The 26599-nt window shown below is 45.3% G+C and overlaps 6 protein-coding genes across 6 annotated transcripts; 2 read left to right on the plus strand and 4 right to left on the minus strand.

The window, feature by feature from the left end:
* Positions 1 to 4439: 4439 nt before the first annotated feature.
* On the plus strand, positions 4440 to 6032 carry BJ212DRAFT_1305601 (uncharacterized protein; the record flags this gene model as incomplete). The annotated part of the gene is made up of 7 exons (XM_041333767.1): positions 4440 to 4525; positions 4654 to 4788; positions 4830 to 4951; positions 5266 to 5414; positions 5460 to 5661; positions 5748 to 5862; positions 5912 to 6032. 7 exons carry the CDS (start codon positions 4440 to 4442, stop codon positions 6030 to 6032), a joined length of 930 nt encoding a protein of 309 aa, XP_041185688.1.
* Positions 6033 to 8151: 2119 nt separating this feature from the next.
* On the minus strand, positions 8152 to 8355 carry BJ212DRAFT_1288346 (uncharacterized protein; the record flags this gene model as incomplete). The annotated part of the gene is made up of 1 exon (XM_041332030.1): positions 8152 to 8355. A coding segment is annotated over one exon (204 nt), but the record flags the coding sequence as incomplete, so codon positions are not given.
* Positions 8356 to 9258: 903 nt separating this feature from the next.
* BJ212DRAFT_1230580 (uncharacterized protein) lies at positions 9259 to 9751 on the minus strand (the record flags this gene model as incomplete). Its single annotated transcript, XM_041329491.1, has 2 exons — positions 9259 to 9444; positions 9497 to 9751. Coding segments are annotated over 2 exons (441 nt in total), but the record flags the coding sequence as incomplete, so codon positions are not given.
* Positions 9752 to 13516: 3765 nt separating this feature from the next.
* BJ212DRAFT_1581779 (aspartic peptidase domain-containing protein) lies at positions 13517 to 15222 on the minus strand (the record flags this gene model as incomplete). The annotated part of the gene is made up of 6 exons (XM_041342311.1): positions 13517 to 13996; positions 14051 to 14169; positions 14220 to 14353; positions 14410 to 14734; positions 14784 to 14912; positions 14961 to 15222. The coding sequence occupies 6 exons, from the start codon at positions 15220 to 15222 to the stop codon at positions 13760 to 13762; spliced, it is 1206 nt and encodes a 401-aa protein (XP_041185691.1). The 3' UTR covers positions 13517 to 13759.
* Positions 15223 to 21619: 6397 nt separating this feature from the next.
* BJ212DRAFT_1450294 (uncharacterized protein) lies at positions 21620 to 23617 on the minus strand (the record flags this gene model as incomplete). The annotated part of the gene is made up of 10 exons (XM_041338806.1): positions 21620 to 21673; positions 21727 to 21762; positions 21794 to 22090; positions 22139 to 22329; positions 22380 to 22616; positions 22665 to 22803; positions 22851 to 22969; positions 23023 to 23317; positions 23380 to 23467; positions 23526 to 23617. 10 exons carry the CDS (start codon positions 23615 to 23617, stop codon positions 21620 to 21622), a joined length of 1548 nt encoding a protein of 515 aa, XP_041185692.1.
* Positions 23618 to 25205: 1588 nt separating this feature from the next.
* Positions 25206 to 26089, plus strand: BJ212DRAFT_1305606 (uncharacterized protein; the record flags this gene model as incomplete). The annotated part of the gene is made up of 3 exons (XM_041333768.1): positions 25206 to 25745; positions 25789 to 25954; positions 26004 to 26089. 3 exons carry the CDS (start codon positions 25206 to 25208, stop codon positions 26087 to 26089), a joined length of 792 nt encoding a protein of 263 aa, XP_041185693.1.
* Positions 26090 to 26599: the final 510 nt, after the last annotated feature.

Below are 26599 nucleotides of genomic sequence, written 5' to 3' on the forward strand. Positions count from 1 at the left end.
AAGGTTATTGCAGTGTGTGAGTTTATCTACAGGTGTGGAAACACTGTAGATGGTTCAAAGGTTAAACACACTCTTGGAGAGGGTTTGTGAATACCCACAGTGGTAAGCTCAAATGATTCCTTGAAAATTTGGATCAGCTGAGATCAGTTACTGACAGAATCAATTTGTCAACAAGCTTGGATCACTCAGCCTAGACCCATTCTGCATGCTTGTTGTTGACTTCATGCATGAATATGAACTAGGTACCTGGAAGACATTATTTATCCACCTTATCAGGCTTCTTTATGTGCTTCCTGGGGGGAGTCAGCTCATTGTGACCCTTGACAACAGGTATGCAAGGTTTATACAGAGTGCTATTGTCTGCTAATGAGTCATTGACTTTCAATCTCTGTGGGAAACACAATAAGAAGAGAACTGGAAAGTAGGCTTCTAATGTTAGGCTAAATGTGCTATGCCTAGCTGCTATTCAACCCTAAAGGGTTTCTGGACTAAGCTCAGTGCTCAGAGAGGATAGGAAATCATGCTATAAACTCTCAGTCTCAGACTGGTACTGGTAGGTGGTGAAAACTATATTGATTACATAAGCACCAAAAGTGCGAACATAACACTAAGTAATATCTGCCTATACAAGCCCACAGAATATGAAATCCCTACATTGCATCATAGATTTCAACAGGTCCTGACATTTGGTAATGGGACAATTCAAAAGTTTGCTAACAATACCTCTGAGATGAAAAGATTAGCAGCGCATGATTTTGAAGATATTTTACAGGTTTTGGGTCATTCATTTTTTTGATTCAGCTGACTGAGATGTCTAATTATTAGTGTTCTATTGCAGTCTTTGAAGGCCTGTTCCCCACCAACCACAATTCAGTTGTGTAGTCTCTGCTGTATTGATTTTCACAGTGGCATGCACTCACAAAGCTTAGAATTCATTCTGATTCTACTGTGATGTTTCTCAAACAGGCATTCAAGAAGCCCTCTCAGATGTTGCAGAAGTTTCGACATGACACCTGTGCTGCCTTCAAGACCATGGAGTTACTGAAAGAGACAGCAGCTCACCAATGGAAGTTCACTCAACACTCTGAACCCAATGTAACCTCTCCAGAATCAAGCAGGGTGAGGACAAAGCAGTTCAATCTCTGCACTTATAAATTTCATGTGATGGGAGACTATGTAAGCACCATCAGGCTCTTCAGGACAATGGATTCTTTTACCACTCAAATGGCACATACCAGTCCCATTTCCTCTATCTGCCTGACATCAGACTTTGCTAGGAAGAACTTGTGCATAGAGCTCTCAAGGTATTCTACCCACTGACCAGCAAATTAGACTCACCAGTGCAGTTGGCTAAGCATAAGTGCAGGCACTATGTCCTTCAACAGATAGCAGAGGCAGGAGATATGCCCCCTCCTGATACTCACTCACCTGCCGATGCCTCTCTGTTGATGTCATCTGGACAACATCACCATATCACGACTAGTCAGAGCAGTCCAATTAACCTATTTGCATTCCTTCATGAACACTTACACATTTCTTACAGTAGTTTTCAGAATTTCATACCAAAACTCAGGGATCATGTTCTTTTCAGGCTTCAGAAGCTAGACATCAGCTATTGTGATCTTATCTTCACCAACAAAGAGCACAATACAGCCATCATTCCTAACAATACAATATACTCAGTCCACACCATGCAGATATATTACACTACCTATGACTTTAGGCACAAGTATGACACTATCAACCCAAGAACTCACACTGATGTCATGGTGCTTTCAGGGGAGCTGCTGCCTAATCACCCATACTGGTATGCATGGATACTAGGCATCTATCATTTGGAAACATGGCTCACAAATGGAGATCAACCTATGAAACAGCACCTTAAGGTGCTCTAGGTCAGATGGCTGGTGCCACTGCAGAACCATTGATCCAGCATAAAGTACACTTGTCTCCCAAAGGTTGTGTTTGTGGACAAATCAGACCTGGATGCATTCAGATTCCTTGATCCATCACAAGTGATTCAAGGAGCTCATCTGATACCCACATTTGCCTCAGAATGAGGTATAAGCTCACTTCATTACAGTAAATCCTTAGCTTGTCCCAATGGCAAGCTAGATGATTGGGAGGAACATTATGTGGGGATGTGAGTGCAGATATTACTTTCTACTATGTCAGGTTAATCCTTGACATTTGGGTCAGATTTGTTGATCAGGATATGTTTATGTGATATACACACCTTGGTGTTGGACATCCAGCAATGTTCCAGAGGATAACAAGAGATTGCCTTGGTTTTGGGGCACCAGCTGATGCCATGAATGTTGTAAATAATAACACTGATCCTGAAGAGACCAGCGATGGTGAGTGCATTGAAGAGTTTGATGCTGAAGATGAAGAGGAGGAGGAGGAGGAGGAGGAGGAGGGTGATTTTGCATTGAATGATGAGGAGCTGGAAAAGGGGAGGATGAAGAAGGATGAGATGGTGACATATTTGATGACCTTTCTTTTTAGATTTCTATTAGTTTTGGCCAGTCCCTCAAGGTTGGGCCCAGGGGCATCAGCAATTTGATGAGAAATCAGATTTCAAGGAATTGTGAGCCACTGAAATTGCATGAATACTTTCATCCTCCAAATTGAATTTGCAGTTTACATGAGTATATACTACAAACACTTCTCAAAAATGGCCATACAGGCCTTTGTTTTCTTGATAGCTACTTCATTCTGCTTGCTTTACTGCTCCTCACCAAACTTAACTATATCAAGGACTGTCTGCCACTCAGTACCAGTTTTCTCCCTGCAGATGCACTTCACTGCTGGAGCAGGATGAGTCAGAGATATGTTCTCCTTGTCAGAATCAATTTGATCTGGTTTTCTCTTCCAACTCTGATGAGTGGTGGTATGAGAAGTCTAAGCTCATATTACCTCAGCTTCAGCTTTCTGATCACTTAGATCAGTACAATAAAATAACACATAGTAACTGCAGAAACTCACCATCCTGTTGAATTCTTCGTGCCCATCACCCATTGCAACAGTAGCTCTCATGGTATCTGATAGTAAGTGCATTGCGAATTCAGGGTCTGTCACAGTTGAGCCTGGTTCCCAGAACAGGGATGTGTCTTCACTGCTCCCAGATACAGAAAATTAAAACATGCAGTGGGGTGGGACATGTGGCATCATATCCTCAGCCCAAGGGGGCTGGGCAGTTATTGCATGAGAATTGTCTGTGTAGGAAGACATAGCTATTGAGAAGCTTGCATTGATCTGAAAATTCAAGGTTTGTGAGTTGTGAGCAAGGCTAGCTCTTGTAGTAGTCATGGTAGGGTAAGCACAGCATATCATATAGAAAAGTACTAGTGTCTGACATGTATGCACATATGATGCACTGGGGGATCAAGCTCAGACTTGGCACACTAATTCTAGCTTGCCAGAATCATCACTCAAAAATTTGGCAAGTTCCCAGCTGTTATCTTTCTGGCCTCCAACAGTTTTAGTTAAGTGTAAAATTGGTGAAGGCACAAAGCTTACATAACACTTACATGACAGAACCCACAGTCCCACTAACAGAGTAAAAGTGCACTTTGATGACAGCACTGTTAAAATAGTCAAATTTCAAACTCAATGTCAAGGATGGCAATGACAACTTCTATACATTATAACTCTAATATCTGGCTGTGTGAGAGCCTTTCAACTGTGCAGTTAAAGCCTTTCTGGCCTTCAGGTGAGGATCTTGATTTCAATTTCAATTTTGTTTGTTTGGTTTCGATGAGGAGTTATCTGGCCTCCAAACCAAGCCTCTGATGCTCCAGATTCCACTGTCCATGGGGCAGACCATCTGGCTTCAGAATCAAGCTTCTGCTTGAGATTCCACATTGCATGGGGCAGACCTTTTGGTCTTCAGTCAAGGGTCTCCTCATTCCCATTTCCATTTTCTTTTGGATTGAAGTAGTATGTACACCATAGTGCTGGTAAACTCCCACCTATATTAACTTTGTGTGGTTTGTTCAAGTTGTAATGCTATGGAAGCTTAGGATCTGCTCATGAGTTGTGCAGTGTGCATGCAACCTTAATTATGTGGTTTCCACCTTCATTTTGATCATGCATAGTGTGTTATTGGCACTGCCATAGATGGGCCTGAATAAAACTTCTTGATAGTTGATAAATTTGGACATCTATGCTCATGTCACAAAATAGACTCTGCTGCCTACACTATTCCCAAACTGGTGGTTGCTCAAAAATCAACAATTACACTTTGATTTCACTTTCCCCAGATAATACCATTCCTGTTTAGGTTGTGCCATCTTCTGCATCTACTAGTGCTAATGTTGCTTTGAGAGCCTTCCCTTATAGGCATACATCATCTACCTTTGCTGACACTACATAAAACAGGAGCAGGATAATGATCTCCTACCCTCATTTTCATAGGCTCCATTTCAAAACCTACTATGTCTCAGTTAGTGGAGGTTGTCCCCCAACCTCTGGAATCATCACAGTCACTGGCAGTAGCAACATCCAAGAGTGCTCAACAGAGGTGAAAAATTGCTACCCTTGAAGAAAAGTTACAGGTGCTGGAATTAGGTCATGTGGTCAAAGTAAGGCATGTGCACAATTGTATACATCCATTTCAGGTTTCTCACTACCAGATGTGATGATTATCAGGGAGACAAACTACTACATGTCAAAAGAAAGAGCTATCAGATGTATAGTTATGTTGTTTGATACCATCAAAGACCTAATATCTGAGAATGATAGGAGGTGCAATTTGGACGATAAGGACAACAATGTGACTCTTGAGTAAGTTTTTTTACATGTACCTTGTGATTGATAACCCCTAGATCTCAAAGACTCAATGGTTCACTGATGTGGTTCATTGTTACAGTCAGGAGTGCCTGCAATTTGGTTACATTGCCCTTAATCACACTCTCCCATGGCTTCACTCAAAGGCTTCAGATATGGAGTATGATGATTATACACATATGCTAAAAAAGATGTGCTTTGACAAGGGGACACCATTTGCCTTCTGCTAAACTGTTATCTAGCTTATGCAAGGGGCTGATGCTACTTGAGGGGATGACACCTCAAAACTCAAGAACCTCATTGCTGATTGGGTCAATTGTGAATTAAAGCCTAATCCTCCAGTTAACCCTGAGGATAAACATCATCATGGTTTTGGTAATGATGGGTATGGTAGACTCCTCTGCCTGACTGAGCTAGACTGGAGTAATCCAACATAATTATCTCACTTATGATCTTCATGACACTAACTTAAAGGACCAGTCAGCGTCAGAGCAGGAATTAGGGATCATGCAGATGGCTATATCATGATGGAAATGTCCTGGCCAGCCTTCCTGTATGAAAAATACTCAGCTAATCAGGACAATCTGGAGAAGGGCCTCTTCCAAAGTGTTCTCCTGCTTCAGGTTAGTCATACCTGAATAATTTGGCAAGATCTCACTTTTTAACAGGCTTTCAAAGCCATATTCACATCTCCTTCCTCTGCAAAGGATGTTGCAGGTGAAGGAAATGGTGCTAATGTAATCAAAAACAGCCAATGTGCTAAGAGGGATGTCAATTTGGGCAAGAAAGTCAAGACACATGTGGCACAAATTATCAAGATGTGCAAAGTCATGCCCCACTCTATCACATATGTCTCATGTCAAGTAAGTGGTGAGTTTTCTATTTTCCTTGTTGAGCACTAACAGTATGTAACAAGTTGTGATTTGTGCTGTCATCCGTGACATCATGGCACTCAGTTGATGGCAACTTTGACTATATACCATTCTGGCAAAACATTGTCAACTTCTTTGAGTGGCCCCCTGGTTGTGCAGTGCAGCAAAAAGTTGACCAATTCTTGGCATGGTGGACAAGGTGCATCCATTAAGCACTCAGTAGTCCTCAACTAATCTTCATTTATCAGGAAAGTCTTTGGAACTAGCTGCCATGTGGAACTTATTGACAGAGCAAAGGCCAAGATGTCTGTAAATGCTCTTGCAAGGCAGAGAGTGCAACTGGATGATACTATGTTTGATTCAGAATAGTTTATTTCTCATGCCAGTGCAGCCCCCACCTTTATAATTGTTCTGGACATTCAATAGATTACATACATTACCACTCTGCCATTCTAATGTCACAATTCAAAGATACATGTTTGGTGTGAACCAATGAGTCCTCAAGATTGTAGTGATTGCTATTGTAACCATATCAATGCTACCATACTGCTACAATGTAGATTCACAAATACACTTTCTTTATGATGAAATATACATGAATAAATTTTCACAAGCTGGATCAGGAAAATCCAGTGTGCGAGTGGTGATAACTGCACCTTCTATGCATCATTCATGTCACAGACAGGAAGTATAGATGTACAAGGTCATAAAATGCAGATTGATGGTGGTGATATATATATTTCCTACCCATTTTCTGGCTCAAAGGGTAAAGTATATAGAAGTGGGGTGAGAAGATTTCCTATTCATGATTCCACTCAAAGAGTAGAAAGTGTGCACTTGTGAGCTGACAAATTACAGCACAGGAGCAGTGACATGTGCATTTCTTCTTCATTGTTCCTCTTGCAAGATAGAAAGTATACTTTATCTCAATCACAGGAAAAAAGTAGAGATGCACAAAGTGACAAATTACAGTGCAAGAGCAGTGACATGTGCATTTCTTTTTCATTGTTCCACTTGCAGGATAGAAAGTATATACCTGCAAGGTGACAGCAATTGCAAAGCATATGGAAATGTCAGCCAGGCTGTGTCTTGCATTTGGCAGCTTATCATTAAATCCCTGGTATTACCCATTGATAGCATTGTTGCATACATGGACAATGGAATAACTGAGGTTTCCAAATCCACATGCAAATAATTACATAAGTAGGGTTCAATGTCACATGATTCTAAGGACAGTGAGAAGTGAGGCCACTTAAGTATAGGTCTAGAACTGTAGTGTGGTGCACACCCTTTGCAATTCTTAGCAGGTCTTTGGCACTATTCCCAGCTGTGCCTAGGTTTCCTGCCACTCACTTGGTGGGCATATTTCAGAAAATGCCAAGACTCCATTCAGTTTTGGTTGGATCATGAACTGTAGTTCAGTGCACACTCTTTACAACTTTTAGTGAGATCTTGATGTAATGCCCAGCTAAACATAGGTTTCCTGTTGCTTGGATGGTGAACATATTTTGGCCTTCTGGAGAGCACCAGTCATCCCTCATGGCTTTGGAATTGTCAATCTTACTATCGACACAGCCATCATAGTTAACATCACTAGACCCTTCACACTTTCCTTCCACCCTGCATTCAACTGAGTTTAAGTAATGCAGGGTTTTTTGGCTAATTGTATGCTTGTACTGCAAAATCAGAAACTCACCTTTCCTCTATAAGGTCAAACACAACTATGTGATGCACGATCACAGAATTATACAGATGCTTGTGATTGTGTACTATATATTGTTATATATGATTATCTGAAAATTTCCCAAGTTCTCTGATGAGGTCATCAGTGCCCAGAGTTGTCCCTGGCTGTCCCATGCCTGATGATAATTGAATTGTTGAACACCATTTGCCAGCTCGACATAAAGCCATGGAACAGAATGGTGGAATCAATAAGATGAAGCTGGCAACTTTCTGAAGCAATGACAGCTGTTGACTGCCTGAGTGACGTTATATATGTTACATACTATCTTTGACCCAGAGTTGCATGTAGCATACTCATCTTTCTTTTCCACAATGATTCTGAAGGATGGTAAGGATGGTTAATGCATAGTTCACTGCATGTATTTTTTATTAGACAAGAAGTGTTTGCAGGAGTAAAACACTGCTCACAAGTGTACTTTCCCATCACAGGGAAGCCATCACACAAAAATAAAGGATTTTACACATGATTCCTTATTACCTTCTAACACTGCTCTATTTTTTCCAACATAAAAATCAAGCTGTGTTGTGCAACACAAATGTTGTACTGTTAGGGATCTGCATGGGTGAACCTGCAGGTGTCGGCAGGTCAACCCCCACCCACATCCCGAGAAAAACCCACACCCACAGCAAGGGTACAGGTTGCACAGTGGGTAGCAAAAGAAGGACCTGGGGTACAACCCATCAAGGGTGTACCCACAGGTTACAAATACTATAGGGAAAAACTACGACATGGTGTAGTAGTAAACTACTCAACAATAATTTGATCCCACCCATCATTGAGCTCCTGTTCATCACCTTTGATGTCAGGCAAAGAACTGACACTGACGATGTCATCAGTCTTGACCAGGTTGAGTTTGCTCCAAAAACTGAGGCACAGCAGTGCATGCGTCGATTGTGCAGATAAGTGTGAGCGCACATGTGAGAGTAAGAGCTGTCCTCGGCTGAATAGTCATTCAATGTCGACTGATGTGGCTGTTGATATTATTAGTTGTAGTATATGCAAGTTCAATTAAAAAAAACTCACCAGGAATAGTAAGGTAGTCCAGGGCCATCCATGATAGACGAGGGTAGGTGGTACAACATTCATCCCACCATGCAAGTGCATCAGGCACATTTTCGATGTCAGAGGTGAGATAGCACTCGAGCTCATCATGGAGATCAGTTGATTTTGGTGGAGCAAGGGCAGGCATGTCATCAAATATGTTATTCATCTAGAATAGAATCAGTAGTCAGTAGTTACAGTTAAAAAAAAGACATACCTTATGCAATGTCTCTGTAGGTAAAGTCTCCATGTCCAAGTCATTGTCTTGAAGGTCAGCATCCAAGGCTGAATAAAGAGTAAATTGGTCACAGACAAGCTTTTCAGCTGTTGTGATCCAATTGTCCTCCCATCGAGCGTTCCTGAAATATACAAGCTTGTGACGCGGGTGTAGTACTATAATATATGTGTGAATGTGAGCTGTCAGAACAGAGACAAAAAAGAACGAACCCATGGCAATGTGATAGACTTCAGATTGATCTGTAAGTTGATAGTACCAGTTAAGTGTTACCTTTGCCAGCTGAACAGCTGAGCAGATTGAAGGATGATACTGTCTGTTGTGAGAGTATGTAGTGAGCTTTTCATCAATGAGATCCATGGCTGGAATCACGGTGGCTAGATTAGGTGTTGAGCAGGAGAAAAATAGTGTTGCATCCTTTAGAATCTACATAGACACATAGACCAAACAATTGTTAGTCCATGTGTTGTGCAGATCTTTCCGGTGCTTACCTTGAGAACACTCCTCAGTTGTTCAGCAATTGCCCACTCCTCATCATTCAGCTCAAACTTCCACAGACCAAGATCTTGACGTTGAGTCATGGTATCAACAGCCTCCTGATGCTCAATCGCATATTCCAACATATCAAATGTGGAGTTCCAGCAGGTTGAAACATCATGTGGCATGAGAGTAATGGGTGCCTGCAAGTCTTCAAGAATCTTACACCATGCTGGGAGGACTATAGTCGTTGAATGTATAACTTTGTAGGCCAGTTTACGGAGCTAGAAGTGAGATTAGATTTGAAGGTGCATGTTGGTTTCTTTTTGTTCTTACCTTTACAAGGGCTAACTTCACAGGAAGAATACTCTTTTCCAGCGTAAGTCGTTCATCAGGATCAAGCTCTCCAACTTCATCAACCCAACTGTCATCATTATCCCTACCATTGTTATCCCCAACACCATATTCAGCTATCATCACTGCTTCCTCTGCATCAATCCCCTTGCTCAATACCTCCAGCTGCTCCGCTCTATCATCACTATTCTCAGGCTCATCCAAGGCTTTGTCGGCCTCTTTCTTTGTTACATCAAACTCACGAATGAGCGATTTCGCTATGAGGTTTACCATATGGAGAAAACACCATGTATGGCTTGTGGCCCCCCCAAACGCTGGTACCTCAGCTGCAAGGTTCTCAACCATGACATTATTATTGGAAGTGTTATCACATGTTACACTCAAAATCTGGGCCGCACAATATCAATTTGTAAGTTGTCTCATCTCTTTTAAAATTTACCTTGTCTGAAATGCCAAATTCCTCAAGCATCTTTGCAAACACATTTGCCAGCTCTTCACCTGTGTGGGACTAACATAGTATTAGCTGCTATGGCTCTAACAAGGTAAGTTTCTCACCTTAGCTACTTCAATTATATCTAATGGTAGGCTTAGTGGTATGCCCTTGTGCTCAAGGTGCACTGAGAACGCCATGAATGCTTGATGGTTTGGTGAACTCCAAGCATCCATTGTAAAATTTATCTTGCCATCATATTCCTGGTGAGGTTTTTCATTTGAATATTTCAAAGTGTGTGATTTGAACTAACTTGTAACATTTTAGCAACTCATTGCTGAGTCTGAGCGAACATGAGTTGAACATCACACGAAATTGTGGATGGCAAAGGTATGTAGTACTCTGGCCTTCTGGTCTTCATCAATGACTGAAATCCCCGATCCTTGACTATCTCAAATGGACGCAGACTCTCCGAAACCCAACGCACTATCTCTGCCCTGGAAGAAGACAATTTAGGCTTAGGTGCCATCAACAACAACATCAAGACCTCACCTTGTTTCTCTGCATGTGTGCTGATGGTGCGAGTAAGTCACTTTCCCCTTTCCTTTCTGTTCAAAAGATGCTGTGATTGACCCATTTTTTAGGATACTTCCAACAATTTTTGTTCGCACTTCATCTGCATCTTTAGCATTGTCTGCAGCATTGAGTGCATCTTCCCCCCAGCAAGATTTTACATGTTTGCACATGTTCCCCGTCGATCGTGCATCCTTTTTGTCCAGGAATCATTGGATCATCGCCTTGCATCCTTTCGCACAGCACTTGAATTCATGTGCACGTCAACCACCAACTTCAGTGATGTGGGGAGTTGGGTCGAAGAATGCATAAACAGGTGATACCCATTCTTTCATAAGCCTTGCTGTTGCTAATTAGTGGTGCTATGTTTGTATAGCAGGAACATACTTCACTTGTCCTCAGCACTTTCTGGACCTGAAGCCTCGCTACCAGCCTCATCTCCACTTTTCTCGCTCATGTCATCAATGACAATGGCATTGTCATACAATGCTTCTTCCTCTTCCTCAGTGTGAACAATGACACGGCAAATCTTACGAGGCTCTGCTGCTGTTCTCACATCAGATGGAGGTGGAGAGGCCTTGTGTTAAGGTCGTACTCAAAGGGTAACTGGATCTGAAGGGCTTCAGCCTCAGCTCGTGCGCTGTGCCCCTTACCTGAGTATTGCCCCTTATTTCAGGAAGGCAAGACTAGCACGTCTGGAAGGTCAGATGAGTAGCATAACGGATCTGGATGACTTCCGGATGAGGGATAAGTATCATAGGGCTAATCCAGATGAGTCCAGACTAGAAACTAATGGTAATGGACTGTCGGGGACAGAGGCGGATACGGATAGACTATAGGAATCAATCCTAAGTCTTGGAGGGTGACAAGAGTAGAGGTACTCAAGTCCGGAGGACAGGAATGAGCAGAACTAAGATGATATTCGAACTGAGGTACTACAGAAAGTTACAGGAGGTTATATACTATAGGTATCTAACGGAATGATCAATCAGCAGAGTCCAAGGCTATGTATGAAGCATGTGGATAGTCTATTGGTAAGTAGAAATGGATCACAAATCATGAAATGGAAATGAAACATAGGTAGTGGATAAGGGAGCAGGACGGATATACAGATAACCAAAATACCGGAGTTAGGGGGTTACCAAAAGGGGACGAGCACTGGTTGTGGATTTGGATGAGTTGTGGACTGGACCGGATGAGTGGACAGGTTGAATGACGAGATGTTGGAGGGAGATAAGATGCAGATAGGATCGGAGATAAGATGGGGATCTGAGAAGAGATAAGGGTTGGATCTGAGATCCAGATATGCGGATATGACACCGGGCCATCAAAGAAGCGCATGATTGATGCAAATGGCGCAAGTGTGGTCTCCAACAACTCGAAGAAGGCAAAACAAAATCCTCCCACAGATATATCCAAAGATAGACTGGTAGCCAAGGTGTCATATCCGCATATCTGGATCTCAGATCCAACCCTTATCTCTTCTCAGATCCCCATCTTATCTCCGATCCTATCTGCATCTTATCTCCCTCCAACATCTCGTCATTCAACCTGTCCACTCATCCGGTCCAGTCCACAACTCATCCAAATCCACAACCAGTGCTCGTCCCCTTTTGGTAACCCCCTAACTCCGGTATTTTGGTTATCTGTATATCCGTCCTGCTCCCTTATCCACTACCTATGTTTCATTTCCATTTCATGATTTGTGATCCATTTCTACTTACCAATAGACTATCCACATGCTTCATACATAGCCTTGGACTCTGCTGATTGATCATTCCGTTAGATACCTATAGTATATAACCTCCTGTAACTTTCTGTAGTACCTCAGTTCGAATATCATCTTAGTTCTGCTCATTCCTGTCCTCCGGACTTGAGTACCTCTACTCTTGTCACCCTCCAAGACTTAGGATTGATTCCTATAGTCTATCCGTATCCGCCTCTGTCCCCGACAGTCCATTACCATTAGTTTCTAGTCTGGACTCATCTGGATTAGCCCTATGATACTTATCCCTCATCCGGAAGTCATCCAGATCCGTTATGCTACTCATCTGACCTTCCAGACGTGCTAGTCTTGCCTTCCTGAAATAAGGGGCAATACTCAGGTAAGGGGCACAGCGCACGAGCTGAGGCCGAAGCCCTTCAGATCCAGTTACCCTTTGAGTATGACCTTAACACCCAGAAGCTTCAAGTCTCTCTTCAAGTGCTGCCTTAGCCTTGTCCATGAGTTTTGTGACTCGTTTTGCAGCTGCAGTAAATATGTTTGGTTGCATGGCTGGATGTGAGGTAGTGGGCTGGGACAGGTATGCTTAGGATGACAGGACCAAAAGATTTTTTCAACAGTTGTGGCTTCTTTAAGGTTTGGTTTTGAAATAGGTACTATTACATATCTTGATTAGGTAGCAATATATCGTGTTCTGATGGTCTAACCTGTGTGCGGGTATGGGTATAGGTATGGGTGCCATGAAAGGCAACCCCCACCCATACCCCAGGTGTACCCCTACCTGTGACCCATACAGGTTACCCATACCCATGCAGTTGCCTATGTACTGTCAAGACACAAGGTGTGACAGGGGAGTGATTTGGTGTTCAGAGTCATCAAGCTCTGCTTGGCAACTCAGTCATGGCCAATGCAGCATCAAACTTTCAGCCCTGGGCCACAGACTGCATGCCTAAGATGACAATATTGCCTTGACATTTGCACAACATATGCATTCAATCCTGTCTTAAATATTGTGGACCCCATAGCGACTGGTGTTCTCAGAGTATTATTGCAATGAAGCCCAATAATAGCAAGTTCAGCACACATTAAACCACTATATGCAATAAGGCTTACCAGGTGCTTCCTCATGTGCCTGTACAGTCTGTACAGATGGCTTGTACAAGTACCCTGTTGCATCACCACTGGGTCACATCTGCACACTTGTCCATCACTGGCAGGAGAAGCTGATAAGTTAACATTGTAGGAGGGTGATGGTTCTAGGGGCTGCAAAGAAGATCACAGCATGCTCTGCAATGTATATCAGGTATATAGTAGTACCAGAAGCATGTTATTATACTCTACACAGAGGGAATTTAACACATGCTAACCAAATGTGATACTATTGCTATAATTTAATTATACGCAAAATCGACCGAGGAATAAGACCTCCATAGCCTACTGAAGCAGAGTCCGTACAACCTTCAAATATGTATGCTGCTTATCCGAAAATTTATATTTTGTGTACTTTGGCAATTCCATGTTAGTTAGTGGTGGCATCAGTGTACGAGGTTTTGGCAAAACCGACGCGGGAGTTGGTGGTATCGAACACAGAGTAGAAGCGCTCAAGGAATGTGTAGCCGTTAACAAAGTCAAACCCTGAGCCACTGGGCGTGCCAATGTCGGCAACGATGAGATATATAGCTTTGCTACTACCACCAATTTTGGTATTGAGAGAACGAGGCCAGATTTGGGCGTTAGGGGTGAGACTGAGGGTGTTCTGTGCAAAGTGGTGAGTGAGCAAGGGGTGTGAGGGCTGACAGAAATAGCGTACACTGCCAATATTGAAGTTCAGATTCTTAAGGGCACTGTACTGGGTAGAAGAAACGAGGAGAAGACCAGTTGCCCCATCCACAGTAGCACCGGTTTCAGACTTGTATTTGTTGTAGGCATCTATCGAACGCTGATTAGACCATGATTATCGCCGCACTCCACATACACACCAGTGGCAACGTAAAGAAAGGTGGTGCCAGTATCGACGATACCAGCAGTGGAGGACAAGATCGTTGTGGAGCCGTAGGTGATGCTCTCGTTGATACCCCAATAGGTCGATGCCGGGTTGGTGGTGGTGATAGAACTGAGACGAGACAATCACCATCAGTCTGGATTGATCTAGGAGCTGAGGTAGCTTACGTGTATCCAATATCGCCGGTGTACTTGGCGGCATCAGTTCCACCAAAGCTGAGCTCTCCATTGGTGATTGTCTGCGAAGTGGTGGGCCCGAAAAAGATACCAACAACCTTCTGAGGAATTGTGCCTTCGCTATATAGGTTGTCAGTGACAGTCGGGATCGTCACTGTCGGCGAATTCGTCAAGGTACCCTCTGTCAAGCCTACAGGCCCGATGCCAAGGATACCGTCAACACCACTGAAGCCCTCCGTAGTAGAAGCATCACCAATCGACTGCTTGGTGATGGTGAGCCCACTACCGAGAGTGACGGTGTCGGTGTACTCAGTTCCTATAGATAATCGTAGGTATTTTCAACTTATGATATCGTTGTGTCATACCAGAGAAGGAGCCAGAACCGTAGCCGACATCCACAGGCTGACCAGTGTTGACGCTGGTGCTGGTCTTCACGTATGCAGTGTCGGCACCAACCCATGTGTTCGAGCTACCAGTATCAACAATCAAGTTATCTTCCATAATACATTAGCAGCCGCATGTTTTCCCAGTGTTGAACTCACAGGTTGTGGCGGGGCTGCCAACACCAACTGCTGCGATGTAGCCTGTAACTTCGTTTGTCACGGCAATGCTACCAATATGACGGTCGTCCTTAAGGGCTGCTACGCGAGCTTTATCGTACTCCAAGAGGTTAATAGTACCACCAGAGACGTTTAACCTCCTGGCAATGGGGAGGGTGATGGGGGAGTCGCGAATTTCAACAGGCGATGCCGCGATAGACAAAGCCAGGAGGAGAATTGTCAACAAGGATGCAGCGGGGAACATGGCTTACCGGAACGCAATATCATACTCAGTGGCCCATTATATATGCGCTGGCGAACGCGAATGTTGGACACCTTAACTACGTGTGAGATGTTCCTCCTCGAAAAAGTGATGACGAGACAGTCGCGGTCCGAGTCATCGCGAGTGCAAGAATTCGACTTCTCAATAAAATGTGACAAGAGGTTTGTTTTTGGTCCCAGGCGGCAGGAATTTATGATTCGTTTACTCGCGTGACTTCATTTCCATAGAGATGCTCACCTATCATGAATACACCTTCGACGGCAGATTGTCGGTGCCAAGGTTGGTGGAGCAAGCGTCGTTGAGGAAAGTGGTTGTCTAGCCTGGGTTGTCCCTGGTTGTCTCGGGCCTACCAGATGATGACTGAATTGCTCAACTGATGCCATTTGATAGCTCGGCACAAAACCATGGAATATAATGATGCTATCAAATAAGCTGGCAATTTTCTGAAGCACACCGGCTGTTGACCCATGATCCAATGGATCATTTATGCAAATGGGAAAATTTTGCTGGAGGTTCGCATGACTACGGAGTCCGAGTCGGTCCCTCGACCACGAAGGAAACCAGTGCACACTGCAAATGTTATCCCGTAACCGGCGCACATCAGTCTCAGACTCCCATTGGAAATCAGCACTTAGCAGGTCATGTGTAATGCATGGCCACCTACAGGTATCGTCTAATGGGTCGAGAAGTCTCAAAATCACTTCTTGCTATCAGTGTTGTACATACATCATGTTGGAGCGCCTCACCAAGAAGCCTTGTCCTGGGAACTGGAAGTCCAATGGCAGATTAATCGTCGATATCCGTTTGATCCAGGTGATAGACAAGAACTTGAAGAAGTATCAAGTTATTTGCACTTGTGCCATTACCTCTGCAGTGGACGTCGATGATTAAGTAATTTAAGATTAAGCTTCCGACATATAGGGTCTTCGACCTAAAGGACGACCCGTAAATATGTTTTTTTCCTTATACTGTAGAGCTTTGACCAGCCGCTATGAACCTCCTTTATATAAACCTGTATCATGAGCAATATGGCCACCTGACGCGACAAAGCCCGCTACCTCCAACTTTTGTTGTGGGGACTTCGGTTTCGCGCTTATCCTTGGTGCATCACTGGGTGATATGCACCATGTATGTCGTCTTCCCGTGCCCATATGCAACGTCTTCTTGATCTTCCTGCCATGTGCGTCATACGTGTTCTGCGACTCACCGTGCGTTTCATCACCAGTAGTATGTGCCAAGCAACCCAAGAGCAACACTAGCTCAGTGCCTTTCCCATTCAAAAATGGCCGAAGGTTCGCATTTACAACACCATCAAAAAAGAACGAGTGATGCTTGCAGCTAGTATCCTTCAAGTAGCTCGATGACTGTCGCTGTTTGTTGTACTATACCGCCTCATGCACCACATCTTTCTGTGATCATCCATTTTGTAGTGATTCTCAGCCTGCTGCTCATTACTGCTATGACTCCGAGTTATCCCTCCGCCACGCCCTCACCATGTCCGGTCATTCTTAATTGACCGAAGCCTGCTGGCTTGCCCACGCGGGCAATTTTGCCCTGGTAGAGGGACCCAATGGCAAGCTTGTCTTGGATTTTAAGGTGACGGCTCAAAACGAAAGCACGTTTAACTGCATTTAACAAGCTGGCAACAGCCGTGGCCGGTAGGTCGTGCGATTTTTGCGTTCTCTCCATCGCACTCGCAAAGAATGCAAGAACCCGGCGATCGCATATACGCGTACCTGTTTACTAGACCATCAGTTTCTCTGCGAGCAGCTCTCCTTCTCTCCAACTTGTTATTGGTCGATGTTACATATGTGTGTCATCAAAATATTAACGGTTCGCAACTAAACTATTCATGGTTACAGTTCGCCGGTATCGGCATAGACGCGAGCACACATATCTCAGGAAAGAGCTTGGACAATCAGTGTCCGCGAGATTGGTTATTAGAGTATCATTCGTCCCTTATTGTAGCCTTGTCTCAATCTAGATGCTTAGAGATTTGGATTAGTCTACGCTGAGTCAGTGGTCTCACGATTTAGGGCAAGTAGAGCTGGGGTTTCTTCGTGGAACAGCAATAGTTGACATTCGAACGTTCAACTACGACTCCAGTCACAATTGTTTCCAGGAATGCTTTCAAAAGACTTGATCTATAGGTTGTGATAAATGTTACATTATGACATACAAATACCCAATACCCAAGAAAAAAATTGCATTAGTTGGTGGTGGCAGTCGTGTATGCGGTTGTGGCAAAACCGACTTGGGAGTTGGTGGTATCGAACACGGAGTAGAAGCGTTCAAGGAAAGTGTAGCCGTTGATGAAGTCGAGACCTTCACCACTTGGAGTGCCAATGGAGTTGACAATGAGGTAGACGTAATCGGAGCTACCACCAATGTAGGTGTTAAGGGCACGAGGCCAGATCTGACCGTTAGGGGTGAGAGCGTAGGTGCTCTGTGCAAAATAGTGAACAAGAGGCATTAAGATTTGGGACAGAAAGGCGTACGCTGCCAACATTGAAGTTCAGGTCCTCGAGGTCATCATACTTGGCGGTAGTAAGGCGGAGAAGACCAGTCGCATTGTCCTCAGTAGCGCCAGTTGCAGACTGGTACTCGCTGTAGGCGTCTATTGAACACTGGTCAGATTGAGATCACTCGCTGTACTTGAGATACGCACTGGTAGCAATGAGAATGAGGGTGGTGCCAGTGTCAACGATACCAGCCGTCTCAGCCAAGATGGTCGTGGTGCCGTAAGTGATGCTCTCGTTGATACCCCAGTAGTAGGATGCAGGGTAGGTGGTGGTGAGAGGACTGAAATCAACGATTGCTGTCAGTCCGGATTGATCTCCGAGCTGCAGCAACTTACGTGTATGCAATGTCGCCAGTGTACTTGGTAGCGTCAGTTCCACCGAAGGTAAGCTCTCCATTTGCGTCTGACTCCGAAGTGGTGGGCTCGAAAGAGACACCGACAACTGTCTCAGCAATGATGCCTTGGCTATACAGGTTGTCAGTGACAGTCGGGATCGTCGTGTCTGGTTCTTTTGTCAAGGTTCCCTCTGTCAAGTCTAGGGGCCCGATGCCAAGGATACCGTCAACACCGGTGAAGCCCTCCGAAGTAGCAGCAACACCAATCGACTGGGCGGTGATGGTGAGCCCATCACCGAGAGTGACGGTGTCGGTGTACTCAGTTCCTATAGATAATCGTAGGTATTTTCAACTTATGATATCGTTGTGTCATACCAGAGAAGGAGCCAGAACCGTAGGTGACCGCTACAGCCTCGCCAGTGTCAACACTGGTGCTGGTCTTCACGTATTTAGTGTCGGCACCAACCCATGTGTTCGAGCTACCGGTGTCGACAATCAAGTAGTCTGCAATAACACATTAGCAGCCGCATGTTTTCTAAGTGTTGAACTCACAGGTTGTGGCGGGGCTGCCAACGCCAACTGCTGCGATGTAGCTTGTAGCATCGTTTGTCACAGTAATACTACCAGTACGACGGCTGAGGGTGTTTTCCCCGACATTTTTGAGGGCGGCCGCGCGAGACTGATCGTGCTGCAAGAGGTTGATGGTACCACCAGAGGTGTTTAGCCTCCTGGCGATGGGGAGGGTGATGGGGGAGCTGCGAATTTCAACAGGCGATGCCGCGATGGACAAGGCCAGGAGGAGAGTCGTCAACAGGGATGCAGCTGGAAACATGATTGAACAGTACTGGAAGCCGATGATCATACCATATTTCGAAGCCCATTATATATGTGCTGGTAAACTGTGCTGAAAGCTGAGCACACGGTTAATCTCATCCTCAGATGAACCGTATGGAACGCGCCCCCTCACGTGAAGAAACCGAAAACAGGAATAACTCAGCAATCGACTCGTTGTGCGCATATTTTGGATCAAAACCAACATAGCGGGACGAGTAGCCTGTTTTTGGCCGTGAGTAAGAGGAACTGCATCCACGAGGATGCGCTGTTCCACCAGTTTATTCATAGATCAATAGTTAGGGAGTGCTTACCTACATGGTGAAACAGGCGAATCCACCTTCGGTCCTTCGCAGTACATCATTGCCGGGTGTATCACTTTCGAGACTGCACTATGCAACTACTGCCAGTGAGAGGCTAACCATTGCTGGGAAGAATGGCGCCTGGGCTTGATGATGTCACATTGAAAATATGTTACACCGATGTGAATACAAGAATACCCGCGGGCTCGACACACAATTTCAGTCGTGTAGTGTTGCTGCCAAGGAGAGATAGGATGAAGAATCAAGTTCCCTGGGGCATATGCCCCGCAGCTGAATCCTGGGGTATCAATCTCGCGACCGACCGGAGCCATTGTTTCTGAAGAAAAAGAAATTTGATCCAGATGAAAACAACGAACAGACGTTGACTCTGCAAGAATTCGCCTTTTCGTGGCGGATAGTGAGCATGATGGTACAGATATCTTGCCCTAATCACTGCCGTTTGAAAATGGGGAGATTAGGGCTGCATAACTTTGCATGAATGATACATGCCCATAGCTAGTGATCGGGCCTGAGCAGTATCCTGGCAGTACTTCTTCCCCGTCGACGTCGGGACCCCGACCTCTTCCATTTAGTAATAGACCCGGCAGGTGCATATGCCATAGTCACATACTTCGGTTGTATTCGCGCTACATCCCTCGAACACCTCAGCAGCCCACGAAATAGCCTACAGGAGCCGCCAGATATGATTCAAAGATACTAGCATCCGTGTGCTTGTGAAGTAGTGAGTTGCAGCCATTATGGTCACCCGGAGGAACGCCATGGTAAGTATGATGGGATCAATTGATCATGTTTGTGATTTGCTGTTTGTGATAAGCTCTCACACAGTTCCGACCGATCAGATATCGATCACTGGTTAATCTGTACGAGCTGATTTTTCCCTTTCATGGGAATCTGGCTCGAAATCAACAGATTGCTGCGTATGGTTAACGTAGCTCCAATGCTGCTTCAAGATCTCCTTTTCCGCATGCGATATAGCGAGCAAGCCTGGGGGCATAATTCTGGAGTTTTGCACCGCAAGTACTGGTTCTTCTGTATAATGCCGTAATTTTGATTCAGACAGGAATGGCGGGACCACGTGAGTATCAAACGGCTCTTTAAGAATACTGAAGCAGGCGTTGCATGAGTGCCGGCTCAATTTTTTAAAAGACGTTCAAAGTTAGGCGCACACGCGCACCGCCCCCCTACTAAAACGGTAATCTGACAGTTGTCGGACTTTAGACTAAACCTTGCGGCGCGCAGTGCCGAACTGTTTATCAGTTGACAAAATTTCAGGTATGATATGATATATGACATTTTCCTATGTGCTGAACCATACCAATACGGTTTACCAGAAGGTTTAGGAAGGTACTGCAAGGTCAAGGACTAATAAGGTTGAGGTAAGGTTTTAGCAGACAATATATCTCGACAAGCTACTGTTCAGCCTCGTGCTACGTGCCGCGAGGTCCAGTTCAAAGTCCGACGATTATCTAATATCACTATGGCAGAACTTCGGAAGGTCATGAGGTGCGCCAAACTATGAACGTCCCTATTAAATGCACTTTCCAACTCAAAGCACAAAGCACAAGAATCCGTCGGGAGAAGACCCTTTCTTATCTTTCCTTGCGCAATACAAATAGGTTTTACCGATCGAGTCTCCGACGACCTCATGGATTTGACATCCTGTGTGGAATGGTGTTGGAAGAGTTCATGCAAAGGTACATTCTCTCATCCTCTCCCAAGCACGCCGCGACGTGGTTCGAGCATAAATTTCACAGTGGCCATAATCCGTGGCATATGTTATCTGCCGACACTTTGGGTTGAACGTTGACTGCGCATTACATTGGTCAACGACCTTTAAGTGATAATTCAGCGAATGTCTCCGTTGCATCATTCCACCGGCCGCCATTAGCGAAAAATGCTACAAGCGAGCCATGTACAACCAGGATGTATGTGCTTGACCGGGACCCTTGACCGGCATACACCTGACATACGAGGCAGCCTAGTCTACCTATAACAGGCGGCAGTACGCAGTGGGTGTAAGCTACTGTGCGTGTACTTTCTATTTTTACACAATCAAAGCTAAATACCGACATTGCTCGGTGCATTTCATCTTGTGGGCGAAATGTCATGGTATTGCTCGACCTACTTTTCGAAGCAGTAAAATTGACAACATAAGTATCTCATAAAAATGTACAGTAACAAAAATAGCGAGAGATAGTGGGAATGCATACATATGTAGAGAACGGATATTTGGTAGTACTCTATCCAAACTCTTCCGATAGTGCTCTACTCTACAACAAACACGAGTTCAACGGCTATAGTAGTAAACGACAAGGAAGTGCCTGGCACATGGGAGAGACGAGCACCCCTACCAGTGAAATTTACTTCGCTCAAGCAAACCGCACTTTCTCCCCCGGTCGACCCTCTGACAGCAGTACAACAGCCTAAATGAAGTGGACGCTCAGTACACAGAACCATAACTGCTGAAGGTACGCACATATTTCCCGCTGATCTTCCAGCCTGGCTCTTCCTTCTCTCCTCTAACCGCTCCGCTATGGCGTCACCATTGTCTCTCCTAGCCCGACAACAACGTCGCTTTTTATTGTCCGCAGACTGCAAATCTTTGGAGCTCCAGCAGCGCTAGCCATGGGTCCAATGGCAATGTCGAATGGAACGCTGGCCGGTGCAGCACAATCATACGTCAACTTCCTGTGGTTCAAGTCGCCTTTGAAGTAGACGAGATCTGCGCGAGACAGATGGAGGAAGAGATCCGGTGCCTCGCTGTGAAGGTCCCAGAACGTATATCCAGTGCACCAGAAAGGATGTTGCTCATATTGCCATCTGCCATCTTTCTCGTATTGCTATCAAACGTGTGAGTGAAACCTCATGCGCCGACAGACTACCCCTACCTTCCACCGGGCCCCGAGTCTCCGTAGCGACTCTCGCTCAACCTCGGAGGCTTTTGGGAACAGGTGCCCATATACCATGGTGTTCAGTAACCAGTCCCAGTCTTTCCGCGTCACATCAGATACGAACCATGGATAACGCTTGCCATGGAACCGAATCTGCTTAGCCAGACCAGTCTGTATGAGGAAATCGGCTGGTAACAATTAGTCAATCTCTCCACCAAGAGTTGTTTCTTGAACGCACCGTACACGAAATCGCAATACAATTCAAACCCGGCGTTATCCAACACGAAGTCAATTCGTCCACCAGTCTTTTCGCGGAGGACTTTGACAGTCTCCCAAAGCTGGTTTAGATGGTTGCCAAGAATATTCTTTTCAGTGGCAGCAAGGTGGTCTCCTCCAGTTGACTGGAGAGATTTGATCTGTTCTTCCGTCATGTTGATCAAGAGTGAAAGGTCAGTCGAGTTGCCCCACAGACACACTTGCATAACATGTCAGTAGCAAGAACATGAGAAACTCTTATTATCACCTTGAGTCAACTCCAAAAACATGAGTCTCTCGCTTTCTGCTTTCTCTTTGTCTGACATGTTCTCTGACTGCTTGAAAGGCTCAGCAAAGCGCATAGACAGCTCAAAGACAGCGTCTGTCGATCTTGAAAAAGTGTCACACTGGAAGCGCTGTCAGACTGAAAAGATTAATCTAGTCTGATTCATACCTTTTGACGGTAGAAAACATCATAGTCATGCCAGTACTTGCTTACACTGAAGCACTCATGCAGACGACGATACTTATAGGCTTCGGCGAACAACCAAGGCGCATTCATGAAATCCTTGCCTAAAATGCGGATTGTCAGGCAAGATGCGTGGTACATATGGCGAACATCATACCCTGGAAATACTTTGCAATTTCCTTATTCCATAGAGCCACGTCACCTTCACCGTCATCAACGATTGGCCTAAGCTTAGCATTTCCACTGAGATCGGCCATGAGGGCGTCCATTCTCTCCAAACATTCTACAAGGTCAACAATCTTGTCTTCGGCAGACTGCTCATTTAGAGTTCGTGATGCATCGTCTATAGCTTTGCCAAGGATGGTAGGCAACCGAACCCCCATCGTTGCATGTGCGAACGAGTACTCGTGGTAGCCACGGTACGCTGGCCACGGAGGGTTGTTGGGATCAACCTGGGAGAAGATACCCCGATGCACGTCAGATGGACTCCTCGGGTGACAACTCATGTTTATACCGACCCGTGAGGGTGTGCGTGGCACGGAGCCTTGATATCTTTCTTGCTTGGCAAGTGTCCGAGATGAAGGGTGACACGAGAGGGTGTACTGTAAGTAGCGAGAGAGCCATTTGCTTTGGCAATCGGACCATCGGTGTTAGCAGTACTATGGGTTCCATTGGTTTGCTGGTGCTGTCTCAGCCATAGATGTATAATCGACTGAATGAACAGGTGTAGGAGGGAAGTAATCAGCGTTCATTTTGAAGATGGCAGAAATGGGTTGTGAGTGAACAAAGAACGATAGGCCAACCTTATACGACGTTCCCTGGTGACGACTAACTGTTATCTTTTTGAACGACGGTAGCGCCAAGATGTGTCGCTACTCAGCGGCGCATGGTTTTATTCGACGATACAGCTTGAATTTTGGAGTGCTTTTCCCAAAGAGGAAAGTTGGGCAACGACGTCATGGGTCTGACTGATGTCATGTGATTATTAGAGATTCGCCACTGGCCGTATCGCAATCGGAAATGAAGTTCTTTGTTCGACTGGATTTGCCACTGGGTCAGGTTCCACATGTACTAGCGTGAGCTATATGTAGAGGTTCTGGCTCAAATTCAAAATTGTGCCATCAAATAATTTTAATATTATCTTCTATCTATCAGATTAACCAATCATGCAACAGTTGCATCCAAGGTCCCGGATATGCCTCGTCTGACCCGCGGCGCACTCTCGTTGTAATTTCATCGACGACTAACTTCCTCCTTACAAAGCACCCAGGCCTGCACCGTAAGGTGGAAAAATTGAGTAGTGAGCAAGTCATCGGCGACGACGGCGCCTAGTCCGCATCACAATCGGACATTTTCAGTGGCTTCCCCTCAGGAGCTAGAGTACTATGACAGAATAGTACTACTTGGGCCTCACAAAATACGGACACATGAGTGCAAGAACGTTGCAAGGGATGTGCAACATCTTGAAGAACGTGAAATGCTCTGCCCGGCGGCATCCGGACTGACAGCACCTTATATGACTAACACTCACCTAGCAGCGCTCAAAATCAAATATATGGATGACACACCTGCCATCGAGCATATTTGTCATGCGAGTCCGCGCTCCAAAGGTCACATTTTGTCTCCGAAGATGTTTCTAAAAAGCATTGTTCAACATCTAAGATCTAATTTGAATATTCGATATTCAAGTGACAGTCACAAATGTCTCACGATACTGTCTGCGTGACAACAAAGAGGGAATTTGTCTATGTTCTTTCCAGGGAGGTAGGGCCCCATCAGTAAGTACTTGAATTGAATCTACCGCTGGTTGACCTCGAAGGTGATCCAATCAAGTGATATCCTCACTTATTCCTCGCGTTAGACTATGAAGTACCTGCTGCAAACGTTTCCACATTCGGTTCATAACCTTCCTAGTCTTTCAATTGACGCTCGTTCACTGACTCTGAGACGCCGTGTCCAAAAATTACTTGTCCCACAGGAAATCGCATATCATGGACACCCGAAATTGTGATATGTCGTAAACTTGGCATTGGGACTTGATCTCGAGACTAGTTCGTGATACCGACCAGCATTTACGAGTCGCAGACCCTATAATTTCTCATCGATGTAATGCTGCTGCAACGTGTTTGACATCCGAGTCAGGCTCGCATTACATTACCCAGACATGTGTCTCCCTTGCTCCTGGTCAGCAGGTCAATTCTATTGATCATTGCGCCTCACAGTCTGTCCTCCGAGTTTATCGCTGTCGACTACACTGGATTAGCGACGAGATATCCGTTCACCACTTCGAGTTCTCATCTATCTTATACTTCCTTGAATAGCTCAGTAAGGCATTTCGAGATGCCCCAGCAAATTCGTTGGACTCCATTTGGCATCCCGTATGTGGTGGAGTTCAACAACATATCGTTCACGCCTCGTAGAACGGTGTCTCCTTCAGAAGATACACTCGCGAGCTTTCCTGCACCGGAGAAATCTCCTTCTGTCTCGGAGCAATCTCTGACCTACTCATGCCCATCTGCTACAAGCTCAACTTCTTCTTTTTGTCATATCTCGCAATGTATGCTAGAATCCCCACTAAAGACTCGTTCATCCATTTCGCGCCTGGTATCCTTATCTCGTTCCGCGCCTGGTATGCGCTCAGCGTCTTCATTCTTCAAGCGGAAACACCAGAATGCTCATCCAAGCACACGCAAACCTTACTCGACAACCCAAAATCCATCCAGCAACCCAATCGACACGTGGTGCTATATACCTGCGCACGTTCCCAAACCCCTTCCCCCCGTGCCTCAGCAAGAACCTGAAGGCATCCATGTGGACGGGCTCCACATACAATTCGCCACGCCCCCATGCGATCCACGTGCATCATCCCGAAGTCGACTTGTGCGTTTGCAAAAAACGATCACTAGCGCTGTTGTCGAGGCAGGCATGGATACTCCCTCCGCACTTGAGGAACAGATGGATCTCGACAAATGTTCCTGATTATCATAGCCGCGACACACTGTTCCGCGGGACATATGGCCAGGTCATGGTCGCTCTGAAAGCAGCAGGCCTTGTTGCAACGCCATGTATGGAGGGCGATTTTGCAGGTGGTGCGTAATCACCCAGATTATCATTTATCTTCCGTCTCATTCATCATAGCTACGCGTTTGGGCGCGCTCTTTGTCGCACATAGATCCTCAGAGGAGAGGAATGTGCAGCTAAGAAAGCTGACACTTTGGGGCTAAGTGCCGGTCAGATAGGCATTCAGTCCCTAAACATGCGCTATTTATGCCCCTCCGACAATGTTAAATCTACTATCGAGGACTATCTTTATGTTTGGTTGACATTCATGGCAAGGCAGGGCCCCTGACAGAAATTCCACACCGACGATTTCGAGTTCGTTCGTTCAAATTTGGATTGTCCGTCTATCGCAGATACATTTATTTATACCCCAAGGGGCGCTCATACTCCGAGCTCGGAAGCGAAAGTTATTGTCCCCTCTATTATCGACATCACTACAGGAGCCACGTCTTCTGCTTCCAATTTTCGTGTGCCTCTAATCATCCTCGGAGCGGGGGTGACCGGACTCACCAACGCCCACCTTGCTGCTTGTGACCACGATCATGGCGAGAGATCTGCCTAGGGATTGGGGTTCTCAAGCCTGGGCAAGTCTTGTGTCTCTTTTGAGCACTCCTGAAGTACTTTCTTATATTAATCTTGTCTAGGGTACGAATTGGTCTCCATATCGTTGGGTG

The sequence above is a fragment of the Suillus subaureus genome (assembly GCF_016647635.1).
Source record: "Suillus subaureus strain MN1 chromosome Unknown BJ212scaffold_152, whole genome shotgun sequence".
Taxonomy (NCBI): Eukaryota; Fungi; Basidiomycota; class Agaricomycetes; order Boletales; family Suillaceae; genus Suillus; species Suillus subaureus.